Genomic DNA, 12555 nt, shown 5'->3' with positions numbered 1-12555 from the left:
GGGTCCGCCCATGCCCCGGGCCGTCCTCCCCAATCCTTCCTCCGCGGCCCTTTCTGTCCACGTCTGGGCAGGGGGCCGCCTGCGGGGAGGCTGCGCGGGCGCGCGCTGTGGTGGGCGGGCAGACCGCGCGGTTGAGGAGGGGGCGAGGTGCCCGAGCCCTGCCGCGGGCGCAGGGCCGCGGGAGACAGCGGGGCGCTTGGCAGCGCCCGCAGCGAGCGGGAGCCCCGGGCTGTGCGCATGGGGGCCTGGTCGGCACGCCCTCCCCGCCTCCGCCGCTTTTCCGGGGTGGCTCCCACTCGCTCCACCCCCCGAGGGCCGATGGTTCAGTCCCGAGGCTTAAAAGCGGCCCGGGAGGACGCCCTCGGCGGAGTTGATGCGGGTTGGCGAGCGCCGCGCTGCCTGCGGTGGCGTCTCGATCGCGGGGGCCAGGGAGTAGTCGGTGCGTGCGGGCTGCGCCTCTGTGTGCCGGTGCGCGCCTGGGCCCCTAGCCCGCAGCCGCAGCGAGACGCGCGCCTGGGCCCCCGGGATGGAGCCGACCGAGGTGCTGAAGCCACGAAGCCTGGCCGACCTGATCCGCATCCTGCACCAGCTCTTCGCCGGCGACGAGGTCCATGTGGAGGAGGTGCAGGCCGTCCTGGAGGCCTACGAGAGCGACCCCGCCGAGTGGGCGCTCTACGCCAAGTTCGACCAATACAGGTGAGCGCGCCGCCCCGGCCGGGCCTTGGGTCCGCCGAGGGGGCGCAGGGCCCTAGCTCGCGCAAGGTGGACGCTGCCGGCCTCGCTGGTGGAGACCGAGGCGGCCCGGCGCGCGGCAGGCTCGCCCGCAGCTCCGTGGACGCCCGCGGCGGTGCGTCGGGCCTCTGCCTGGCGACACTGCGCCCTGGCTGCCCTCACCCACGCGCCTTCGTGACCGCCGACCTGCCGGGTGCCCGGTTGGTCACATCAGCCACCGGGTTTCAGACTGAATGCGGCGTTTCCAGCGGGGCACGAGCCGCCTCCTCATCCCGTGGTGCAGGCTGGAGACGCGCTTCCCGCGCGCCGCGGAGAAGCGGGGTCCCGGCCGGCCTGGGGCGCGGGCGGAGCTGCGTGTCCGCGGGGCAGCAGCTCCTGCGTCCGCAGGGCCGGTCGGGGAGGGGAGGGAGGGAGCAGAGGGAGGAAAACAAGCCCAGAGTCCGGTTTGTTTTTCTTGGAGGCGGTTTTCGTGAGTGCTGTGAGGTTTCCTCGGCCTTCCTCTCTGTTGGAGGACCTGCATTGGGAAAAGCGAGTCCAACTTAGGAGCCCACTGCCCACCTGCAGGTAGCAGTTCCCTGGGCCCCTGTCGGCCCGGCTCGTGGTCGGTCCAGCTGTGGCTGGGAGTGACGCTGCTACAGTGTCCACACTCTCAAGTGCTGCCCGTGTGCTCTGCAGGTGAACAAGGGCTTGCGGGGGCCAGGACCCTCCTCAGAAAGGCCCGTCGTGTCCCTGGTCACCGGCGGAGGATGGTAGGCAGGCAGCAGGCTGCGTGACCCACACAGACTGCCTCTGTCGGAGCTCGGGACGGCGGGGCTGTTCCAACTAACCCCGGCGCGCGGCGCTGTAACAGGCGGATAGCGCGGCAGAGGGACTTTGAAAAAGCCCATGGAAAAATGGAATTAAAGGAAGTTTACTTGGGTGCAGAAAAAGCTTGCTCTCAGAGGCGGGCATTGGGCATGCTGGGTGGGAGGCCCCTGTCCCCCAGCCACCAGAGTCCTTGCGATTCACTCTGGCTCCTGGACGCAGCTTCCTGCTGGAGCAGACCCTGCAGGGTGGCGGGAGGATCAGCGGGGTGGGGTCCTGCCATCTGGGTTGTTCCTGGCAGCTGGCCTGGCCCAGCTCTGGCATTTGCAGGCATTCCGAGACTGAACCAGCAGTCTACCCTCTCCACCCTCTCACTTAAATAAAGAAAGGCTTGAAGATGTCTGGAAATCAACGTGTGGTTTTATCATAATAGGCATTTTTACTGTGAACGTTTTGCAGATCTCTTGTGTATCTGACTGGCTTATTATTGTCCAAGCGTTATTGACTAACCAGACTGGTTTGTACCAGCTCTTAATTTTTGGAACAAGGTCATTTCCAGGGGCCTTGAGTTATTTTTTTTCTTTGCAAGTGGATTTTTCAAATATTTATTTTATTTATCTGAAAGGTAGGATTAGAGAGAGGGAGAGTCAGAGGGAGAGACCTTCCAAGCACTGGTTCATGATCCACATGGCTGTAACAGCTGGGGCTGAGCCAGGTCGAAGGCAGGGCTCCAAGCACTTGGGCCATCCTCTGTGGCTTTCCCAAATGCATTTGCAGGGAGCTGGATTGGAAGTGGAGCAGCCAGGACTCAAAGCAAACCAGTGCTCATATGGGGTGCCATAGAGCCATGGTTTAACCGGCTGTGCCACAGCGCTGGCCCCTTGTGAGTCTTGATTGCGAGCTCTGAACTGCAGCTGGTGGGGTTGGCGGATCTGCGGGGCCGTGGCTGCCGCTCATGCAGAGGCGGGCTGGGGTCCTGAGCAGGCAGTTTCGGAGGAGAGGGCTGAGGGGAATGAGCTGCCTCTAGGACTCTGCACTGAGTGGACGCCCAGCACTGGAGGGGTTCTCATCCTTGCCTCTGCCGGGACCAGTGCAGAAGAACCAAGCAGAAGTTGTCCCGGTGTGGGCCAGACAGTAAATCCTCCCCACCAAGCACCCGGAAGCCGGGGAGGTGACCCTTAAGACTGGTGGAGGCACCCCAGATTGCTGTGAATTTTAATGCTGTGTGCACAGACCCTGGCCAGGTTGTTAGGAGCTGCAAAGTCAGGAAGAAAGCAGCTCCCTCCAGGATCCTGCCCTGCAGGTGCCCCGGAGGGGAAAGGGTGAGGACAGGCAGGACCGGAGTAAGGAGTAAGGAGATGGCCCAGTGGACAAACCCCACGGAAAGTACAAGAGTCAGATTCCTCCCAAACCAAAGTGTGGATCAGCGTCAGAATCGGCCAGCCTTGCTGCTGAGGTCGTGGCAAGAGGACCCTTGGACCAATAAAAACCCAGGTTGGCTTTTTTTTTTTTTTTTTTTTTTTGACAGGCAGAGTGGACAGTGAGAGAGAGAGAGAGAGACAGAGAGAAAGGTCTTCCTTTTTCCGTTGGTTCACCCCCACTATGGCCACTGTGGCTGGTGCACCGCGCTGATCCGATGGCAGGAGCCAGGTTCTTATCCTGGTCTCCCATGGGGTGCAGGGCCCAAGCACTTGGGCCATCCTCCACTGCACTCCTGGGCCACAGCAGAGAGCTGGCCTGGAAGAGGGGCAACCAGGACAGAATCCGGCGCCCCAACCGGGACTAGAACCTGGTGTGCCGCCGCTAGGTGGAGGATTAGCCCAGTGAGCCGCGGCGCCGGCCCCAGGTTGGCTTTTTAACCTGGTAATGTGGTGGTGACAGCTGTTTGGGTTCGGGATTAATTTTCTCCCCAGTGGTTGGTGGCTCCTGGTCGTGGAAGCTTTAGAGTTCCCTGCCTGCCTCCCACGGGCTGCTTTGTCCTGGCCGGCCCCCACGTTATTTGTGACTGACTTTTCAATGTGAGTGCTTTTGAATGTGGTTTGTGTCCCAGCTTTACCAGAACTAAGAAGAATTCTAGAGCAGCTATTTAATGAAACCTTGTTTCTCAAGTCCTGGTGTAGCTACAGGGAGGCGAGGCAGGGAAACAATGGCAGCATTCTTGCCTGGAGCAGTGTGCACTTTGCAAATACCTTCTGTGAGAAACTTGGTCTTTTTTATCAGCTTGACGCTCTGGGGCGGAGAGACATGGAATTTGCTTCTGTTTCCCCTGTGCTGTTTCTTGTATCGTCCACGGAAGCCACCCAGCCTCCTCTGTAAGCGTGCTGACTCTGCGTGCAAAAATGTCCAAGAGGCACTGTGAAAACGGTTCTGCTAGCGAGAACCTGCAGTCAGAGGAGCTCAGTGGCTCATGAACGCCGCTCTCTGACTCGTCTCTTTTTCCGGGGCTCGTGTCAGCATTCGGATTCCACCTTCGGAATGCGTTCTTTCTTTTAGATATACCCGAAATCTTGTGGATCAAGGAAATGGCAAGTTTAACCTGATGATTCTGTGCTGGGGTGAAGGACACGGCAGGTAAGACCACCGTTCTGTCGCGTGAAGCCCGTGGCAGGTGAGACCACCGTTCTCTTAGGAGCTTCTTTGGGCACCTGGCCCTGAACAGGCAAAGCACACCCCATGCCAGGCCAGCCATGAATCCTGCAGAGACTAATCTCATAACTATTTGTGCACTGGCTCCCCTAATCCTAACAAGAATTCTCATGAGTATTAATGTGGGACGTTCAGGCACACGCCATGTATATTAAAACCAGTTCCCAGGGCAGGTGTTTAGCCTCGTGGCTAAGAACAAACCAAAGGGAAAACCATTAAATGATCAGAGATCTTCTCAGTGTGCCATTATTATAGACCATTATCTTTCTGCTGTTTAAGCGTTCTCGAATGTTCTCTTCAAAATCAAGTTCTAGCCCCACTTACTGGATCTGTTAAAAGCTGGGTGGAGATCAAAGCTGGCAGGTGTGTGTTTTGTTCCCCAATTACTATGACAACAAGGGTACAGAAAACTAAAGTGCATCCCTTTCGCACATTTGGCGTGGGTGACACGTTATTGTGTTAGTTTGCCCTGAGCAGCAACGTTGAAAACTCCAGCTGCAGCGGGCTTGGGCCTGGGCGCTGTCCTGTTGACCGCGAGTGGGGTCAGCCGCGGCCTCGGACCGTGCCCTGAGCCACTGTCCTTTGTGCCCACGCAGCAGTATCCATGACCACACCGACTCCCACTGCTTTCTCAAGATGCTGCAGGGGAATCTCAAGGAGACACTGTTTGCCTGGCCTGACAAAAAGTCTAACGAGATGACCAAGAAGTCGGAAAGAACCTTGAGGGAGAACCAGTGTGCCTACATCAATGGTAACCTTCTCTCTTCGCGGGGGCAAGCGGGAGCACCGTGCCCTCGTCTCAAATGCCGGCTGCTTCCACGTCTGCGGTGGGACCTGGATCATGGAGACGTGATTGAAAGTGCTCGGGAAATGCGCTAGCCGCAGTGGGTTTTGTGTGCTAAAGCTGTGCCTGTGGGTCGGAATTGCTTATTAAAAACATGTGCGTGCAGGGCGTGTGTCTGAAAAGTCACATACCTGCCAACGTTTAGGACCGTTAGAACTGAGTGTGAATGTACGTGTGTCTGTCCACAAGAGGGTTAGGATCAAGTTGCAAGTATTCGCCTCCAAGTGTAAGGACTGTAACGGAGTGTTCTGGAAGTGATTAATTCTGAGTGGTCCCTGTTTTTCCAGCTGCATGCAGTACCCCTACAGGAATGTTCTCCCGGGGAGCTGAGGGAGGCGCAGGATCGGGCGGTGATGTATGGCTCTCTGACCAAGAACTCCTTCTTTTCCCTAAATGGGTTATCCGACAGCCAAATGCTTTTCAGGAGAGGCAGTGATTAACTTCTCTGTTCCTCAAAGGGGTAGTAACTTTCCAAAAAGCTCATTAAAACTTACATGAGTTCTTTTTTTTAATTCCCATTTCCACATGAGGCTGCCTGCCAACGCGTAGGAAGACTAAATAACTTGTCCAAGATGCCTCAGCTTTCAAGTGCGCATTGGACTTGAACCCGCGCCACTTGATCCCTCAGCCCAGGCTCTCACTCAGGATGCTCTCCGAGTTACCTAAGAGAACGCACTCCAGGGATCTTCTGGCGAAGCCAGTCCTTTCTTCCTATTCTCCAGTCTGTTCTTGGCCTTGATACTTGGCCTGAATTTGTTCCATCGATAATTACTTTAGGATCACAAGGAGTTGATAAGGGTCAGATTGTATGCGAAGGTTTTTTTCCCCATTCACATAGCCCAGAGCTGTTAATTTCCGGTGTAGCAAAAAACGGATTCATTTACTCAGCCATTTGAGGGTTGCTATATATAAGTTACCCCGGATTTCCAAGAACGGGTCTGTCCCCTGTGTGGTTCACGGAGAAGCCAAATGCCTTTCAGAATAATAACTTTCAGCTGCCGTGGGAGTCGGTGCCGTGGATTGGACATTTCCAGGGCTCTGCAGTCCGCATGGAAGCCACCCAGAGGGGCGGCAGCAGCCCCCAGCTGCAGTGGGGTTGTCCTTATTGCTTGCCCTGCAGGAGTTGAGCCTTCTGGCTTTTATGTGAAGCTGTGCTGGTCAGTGAGAATGTTTGGAGGGATTTGCTAAGAGCTTCTGTGGACACCATGTGACTCAACCACGCGTTCTCGACCTCTGGTTGTCACAGGTTCAGTAGGGGTGGCTGTGGGTAGTGAACGGGGAAGGGCGTTTCAGGGACGAGTGAAGCACACGGTCTGTCGGGGAGCAGGGAAGCCGGCACTTAGAGGGGTAAAGCGATCCCGGGACCCGGGCCTCCAAGATCACCTTGAACTAGATGCATGCGGTGGCATGTCTGGCCCCTTTGGCAGCAGTGCAGGCTGGAGGAGAGGGGGGAATCAGGACAAGGAGACCACGTCTAATGTAACAGGCAGGAGGTCCCAACTGAGCCCCGGATATCAGCCGGAGAGCCCCGATACTACTGTGGCCGAGGGGTACCATGAACGTAAAGAGAGAGGAGGCAAAGACAGGAACCGCAGAGCGACAGTGATGCCGGGGTGACTGACAGCGGAGGTCCCTGAACCAGGGGCACTTGGTTTTGCAGGGTCGCCCAGCATGCACTGTGATTACAGAAACAATGTGTCCAGAGGCAGGCAGTGCGCAGAGCTGGTGAACCTGTGTGTGGAATGGTGTTTGGGGCTGGCGTTGGCACAGCAGGGGAGATGCGCCTGGGCTTGCTGAGTGCCTTGGTGTGAGCGCCGGCTCTCTGGGAGGCAGCAGGTGGCAGCTCAAAGACTTGGGAGGCCCAGACTGAGCTCCTGGCTTCAGCCTCGCCGAGGCCCAGATGTGGGCATCTGAGGTGTGAACCAGCAGATGGGGTCCGTGTGTGTGTACTTCTCTGTGTGTATGTGTCTGCCTTTCAAATAAGATGGATGAAAATTGTAAAACACAATCGTGCTTAAAGGCAGTATGTTACAAAAGCAGTAGGCTGTAGGATCAAAGAGATGGAGGGCCTGAGAATTTGGTTCCATTTCAAGAATAAAGAGAACTGGGGATGCCAGAGGCTGTGGCTGGTTGCCAGGCAGCCTGACTGGTCCCCTGAGGCAGGCGTGGCACCCACCTCACTGGCTTCTGGGCCTCCTTGTCTGTAACACGCTCCTGGGTGCCCTCGTTAATTACACCGAATTTCTTTTGTGATCAGCTCCTCTGCCCCCCTCCTAGCTGCAAAGTGTCATGTTGGTGTTTGACTTTGAGACGCTAGTGTTTTGCCACAGGACATAGGTGGATTCTAGGCCAAGGCTCGGCTGCCACGGTGGGCTTCTCGGTTGTCCCAGGCGATGGCCCCGCTCTCTGCTGCCCTTGGATCCCCTGCTTCCCGGCCCCTGTGTTGTCCTCCATTCACACTCCTGTCAGAAAGGATCCACGCGGGTGGAAGTGTAAGACCCCAGTAGGTAAAATCTTGTGCAGCTCTTATCTTGTCTTAGTGGACACGTTCTCGTCTGAAGCCTCATGCCATTCTGATTCCTGAATCTTTCTATGAAACCAGTTTTTTCCTTTCTAGAAATGTTCAGGATCTGTCCTCAGGGTTCTGAAATTTGGCAGTGATGAGTCTGGTTGGACTCACTCATGGTGCTGGGCAGTGGGTGGGACTCTCTGGCCCGTAGTTTGAGAAAATACTGTTCTTTCCGAGAGCTCTGGGGTTTCTGTTTCTGCACCTCCTGTTTGGACACGGAACCTCCTCAGTGGGCCCTGTTCTTTCCTTTCCTTTCCTTCCCTTGGGTTTTTCTGCCAAGGCTTCTGCTCAGGTTTTTCTTTCCAGTAGCTCAATTTCTTTGCAGTTCCTTTTGTGGCATTTTTTCCCGTCTCCCTTAGGACATTAACGATGGGTGTGTGTGTGAATGTGTGTGTGAATGTGTGTGTGTGTGTGTGTGCACTGACTAGTCAGGGAGCTTTCACCTGTTTTATTTAGGTTTTCATTTTTTTCGAATTCCAACGAGAAGCTACATACAATTGGAAACTGGTAAGCATTAGTTTTACTCCAAAGGAACAGGAGCATTCAGATTTACTCCAATAAAAATATGCAACCCTTAAGCAAAAGCCTTTCTACATTTAAAAGGAAAAAAAAAACCTGTACAGCAGTCTTTCCTTATGTTCATTGCACACAATGAGTTCTGCTTTTAGAACTTCGACACTCAGTGGTTATTTTTTACATTTAAGATCGCCACTTTTATAACTCCTTTAACTCTAAAAACAGCGGGCCTTTTTGTGTCTGATCTTGAGTGGTCTCTCTCTGTCTCAGTTGCTTTTTTCAGAGTGTTCTGGCCCCTGTCTTTTGTACAAGAGCCATCCTCAAATTCTCGTGGCCTTGGCTGTGGGCTAATGTTTGAAAGCAGGGACAAAAAAAGTTAATTGGTAGCTCTGCGCAGGGAGTGGGGCTTGTCGGGTGGACTTCAGTGTCCAGTCGTCTGGCAGGGCCTCTTCCTGGAGGACCTGAGGGTGGTGTCCGTGGGCCTTTCTCTTGAGCAGATCCAGTGGCCGACAGCTGCCTCCCAGCTCCCACCTGAAGAGCAGACTCCCAGCCGGCAGCTGGGTGCTGGCTAAAGCAGAGATCCGACCCTGCCGTCCACCAGATTTGCTGAGTTCGCCTGGGTTTGAGTGGACACCCTCTGGCTGTGAGGTCGTCTCTTATCTGCTTTCTGGAGAGCAGATCCCCCTCTTCTCCTGGGGAGAGAGGAGAGGAGATGAGAGGAAAGGATTTGTGACAGCTTCCTCAGTGGGCTCTCGGGGAGTGGTCGTATAAAAGCACTCAACAGTCCCACTTCTCCCCTACTTCTGGTAGGAAGTCAGGCTGTGTCTTAGCTTCCCCACGGATAGCCTAGCATTGAGCTTGCTTCTGCACGGCCGTCCATCGGCTTGCAAGCCTCCCGTTTTTTACATCAATGCTCTCTTTTCCCGTTTCCTCGTCGGTGTGTCCTGATGCCTCTTATGTTAGGACAGCAGGAGCGGCTTTCAGGCAGGAGCCGAGGCGAAAGCACGTGCGCCTGCTGCTTGACCCGGGAGTTTCATTCTAATCTGTCCGTTCCGTGTGCGTGGAGGTTGACCGCCGATCTTAGTGATGAGGAAGCTTTGGCCGGCGGCCGGTGTCTCAGCCCCGTCTCCCGTTCTTCCTTCTCGGCCCTTGTCCAGATTCCATCGGCCTGCACCGCGTGGAGAACGTTAGCCACACGGAGCCGGCTGTGAGCCTGCACCTGTACAGCCCGCCGTTCGACTCGTGCCATGCCTTTGATCAGAGAACAGGACATAAGAACAAGGTCACCATGACGTTCCACAGCAAATTTGGAATCAAGACTCCATTTGTAAGTAGCGAGTCTCTCTGTGGCTCAGCAACGCTGGAGGCATTGCGTCTGTTGTCCGAAACGCCACTTGAACGTCTGAAATGTTGATTGTTCTTGAAGAATGAGGTGAACACAGCCTGGGGGAGGGACTCAGTAGATCTTAAACATTTCTGGAACTTTGGAGACTGTGTTTTCGGTTTATAAAGAAAACCATTTAATTTGATGCCAAGAAATGTTTACTAAGAAACTTTGTAGTGTCCGCTCGTTCTGAAAGAAAACACCTGCCCTGGGTTTCTGTGAGCGTGAAGTGCCCCGGCTTGGTGTTTGAGCCGCCCCTGGCGCTCTGACGCGTGTCGCAGGTCCAGTTGGCTGGCCCAGCACGCACAAGGGGCAGTTCGCCTTGCGAGTGAGGTGCTGTAGCCCTACCTGTGGGTTTTGGTGGCCCACTTGCTTTTCCTCTGGGGGTGGTGCTGTTTACACCACAGATGAACCAGCACTGCGAGCGTGCTCCTTTTCGAGGAACGGGCCTTTGTACCTAAAGATACTAAGGCACCCGGCCCTGACACGCACGGCAGTTTCCCACGCTGGGGAAGTCAGCTGGCCTTTCTGTGGTCATCGGCATGTCCTGAGACAGTGCACGGGCACAGAGACTGCAGGCAGTCCTCACGAATCTTACGGACACACAGCCCTACGGAGAAGCCGGGGCAGGGGCCTGTCGGTCTGTGTCGTCCACGTTCCCGGTGCCGAGAGATTGGCATCGCAGGAGCTGGGGGAGCAGGACTTCTGAGGACAGGCTCGTGTGTGTCCCGGGGAGAGTGACACAGTCTCCCTCTCACGCAGGTGACTGCAGGTTCGCTGGAGAACAACTAAGGAGCAGCACGCCCGCTGCGGGACTACGAGGTCCCCTGGACGCGTGCCGTGGGCAAGCCTCCCTCCGCTGCTGTCGGGGACACACTCAAGGAAGCCAACGCGTCTGTCTCCTGGAAGGCAGGTGCTGATTCTACGGCATTACGTCAGCAAGCAGCGTCTGAGCTACCAGAAATCTCACAGAAGACAAATAAGTCTTGTGATTCAAAGGCCAAATCAATGCTCTCCCATTTCTATCTCTGAATCCACTGAAAGCAAGCGGAGTTTCCGTTAGGGGTTTTTTTTAAATAGCTTTTGGAAACACTTTGGTCTCTGCACTGTAAGTAGCAATAAGTAAAAACAGAAAACCAGACATCAGATGCCTGCTCTGTTATTTGGGGGCTCAGTGTAGATGGACTTTGTATGTTCTTAATAGTTGAAGAGAAATTTCTGCATCTGGGAATTTTATTTTTTCGACCTCATTTTGCAAATTCCTTTTCTATGGGTGACAGGCACATGCCATTTGTTACTGAAATGAAGGGCAGAGATTAAACCCAAACCCGTAACGAAGCCAAAACAGGAACTTGTGTCTCTTATGTCCATGGTCATAGTCGAAGATTTTGTACTGCTTCCAGAGGAGCCAAGCGATTTTAATAAAACTGGATTTGAGCACAGTTTAATGTTGTCTTTTTACCTTGGTCACAAACTTCCTCTACATCAGTTGAGATTATTCCTTGGACTACAGCAACAGACACGTTTGTGACTGAGACTATGAGAGGTCCAAAACCCACTTAGCTCTAGGGGCTTCTCGTGTGTTTTCCAATTGGCCAGAGGTGGCACACGGAGGGCCTTGCCTCTGGTGTGGCTCCTATGTGTGATTAGTGTTGCCTAAAATCATGGTGTGTGTATGTCTCTGTGTGTATGTATGTGATTGTGTTACGTGTGTGTGTTTGTATATTCATGTATTTGTGGGTATGTGTGTGTATATCTGTGTATATGTGTTTGTGTTGTGTGTGTATGTGTTTGTGTGTATGCATGTGTTTGTGGGTGTGATGTGTATGTGTGTTTGTGTATGCATGTGTTTGTGGTGTGTGTGTTTATGCATGTGTGGGTATATGTGTGTTTGTATTTGTGGCATGTATGTGTGTTTATGCATGTGTTTGTGGGTGTGTGTGTGTTTGTATTTGTGGTGTGTATGTGTGTTTGTGTATGCATGTGTTTGTGTGTGTGTGTGTTTATGCATGTGTTTGTGGTGTGTGTATTTATAAATGTGTGGGTATGTCTGTTTATATGTGTTTGTGTTGTGTGCGTATATATGTATTTGTGTGTACGCATGTGTTTGTGGGTGTGTGTGTGTGATGTGTATGTGTGTTTGTGTATGCATGTGTTTGTGGTGTGTATGTTTATGCATGTGTGGGTATATGTGTGTTTGTATTTGTGGCATGTATATGTGTTTGTGTATGCATGTGTTTGTGGGTATGTGTGTGTGTGTATATCTGTGTATATGTGTTTGTGTTGTGTGTGTATGTATGTGTTTGTGTGTATGCATGTGTTTGTGAGTACGTGTGTATTTGTGGTGTGTGTGTGTGTATGCATGTGTTTGTGTGTGTTTATGCATGTGTTTGTGGGTATGTGTGTGTTTGTATTTGTGGTGTGTGTGTGTGTTTGTGTATGCGTGTGTTTGTGGGTATGTGTGTGTGTGTATATGTGTTTGTGCTGTGTGTGTATGTATGTGTTTGTGTGTATGCATGTGTTTGTGGGTATATGTGTATTTGTGGTGTGTATGTGTGTTTGTGTATGCATGTGTTTTTGGGTGTGTGTTTGTGTTTATGCATGTGTTTGTGGTTATGTGTGTGTTTGTATTTGTGGTGTGTGTGTGTGTTTGCATGTGTTTGTGGGTATGTGTGTATTTGTGGTGTGCATGCATGTGTTTATGGGTATATGTGTATTTGTGGTGTGTATGTGTGTGTGTTTATGCATGTGTTTGTGGGTATGTGTGTGTTTGTATTTGTGGTGTGTATGTGTGTTTGTGTATGCATGTGTTTGTGGGTATGTGTGTATGTGTTTGTGTGTGTGTGTGTGGCTGCAGGGGAGCAGCCTGACAGTTCCTCTGTGCTGAAATCCACCTGTCACTGCTGCCCGTGGTCTTGGGTTAGGTTGGCCGCCTTTTCCGGGCTTTGTGACCCGTACCCTCCCTCCCTGGCTCTGTCCTCAGAGCCGGCAGGTGCAGCTTTCCTCCCTCTGCATCTCCTCGTTCTGCTCTGTGCCTCCATTTCCCCTTCCTGCTTGGAG

General features: G+C 53.5%; 1 protein-coding gene across 1 annotated transcript; it reads left to right on the top strand.

Annotated features, from left to right (window-relative positions):
- The first annotated feature begins 310 nt into the window (after positions 1-310).
- CDO1 (cysteine dioxygenase type 1) lies at positions 311-10937 on the top strand. The gene is made up of 5 exons (XM_017340994.3): positions 311-696; positions 4030-4107; positions 4779-4933; positions 9269-9438; positions 10258-10937. Exons 1-5 carry the CDS (start codon positions 527-529, stop codon positions 10285-10287), a joined length of 603 nt encoding a protein of 200 aa, XP_017196483.1. The 5' UTR covers positions 311-526; the 3' UTR covers positions 10288-10937.
- Positions 10938-12555: the final 1618 nt, after the last annotated feature.

The sequence above is a fragment of the Oryctolagus cuniculus genome, chromosome 6 (assembly GCF_964237555.1).
Source record: "Oryctolagus cuniculus chromosome 6, mOryCun1.1, whole genome shotgun sequence".
In the NCBI taxonomy this organism is placed as follows: domain Eukaryota; kingdom Metazoa; phylum Chordata; class Mammalia; order Lagomorpha; family Leporidae; genus Oryctolagus; species Oryctolagus cuniculus.
Note: the sequence above shows the minus strand (reverse complement) of the source record. Positions and strands in the feature narration are given on the sequence as shown.

Excerpts from the sequence above, each read along its gene's own strand:
- CDO1 (XM_017340994.3), top strand. The coding sequence starts at position 527 with ATGGAGCCGACCGAGGTGCTGAAGCCACGAAGCCTGGCCGACCTGATC. Across the intron at positions 4,108-4,778 it reads TGGGGTGAAGGACACGGCAG|CAGTATCCATGACCACACCG; the intron begins GTAAGACCACCG and ends GTGCCCACGCAG. Across the intron at positions 9,439-10,257 it reads TTGGAATCAAGACTCCATTT|GTGACTGCAGGTTCGCTGGA; the intron begins GTAAGTAGCGAG and ends CCTCTCACGCAG.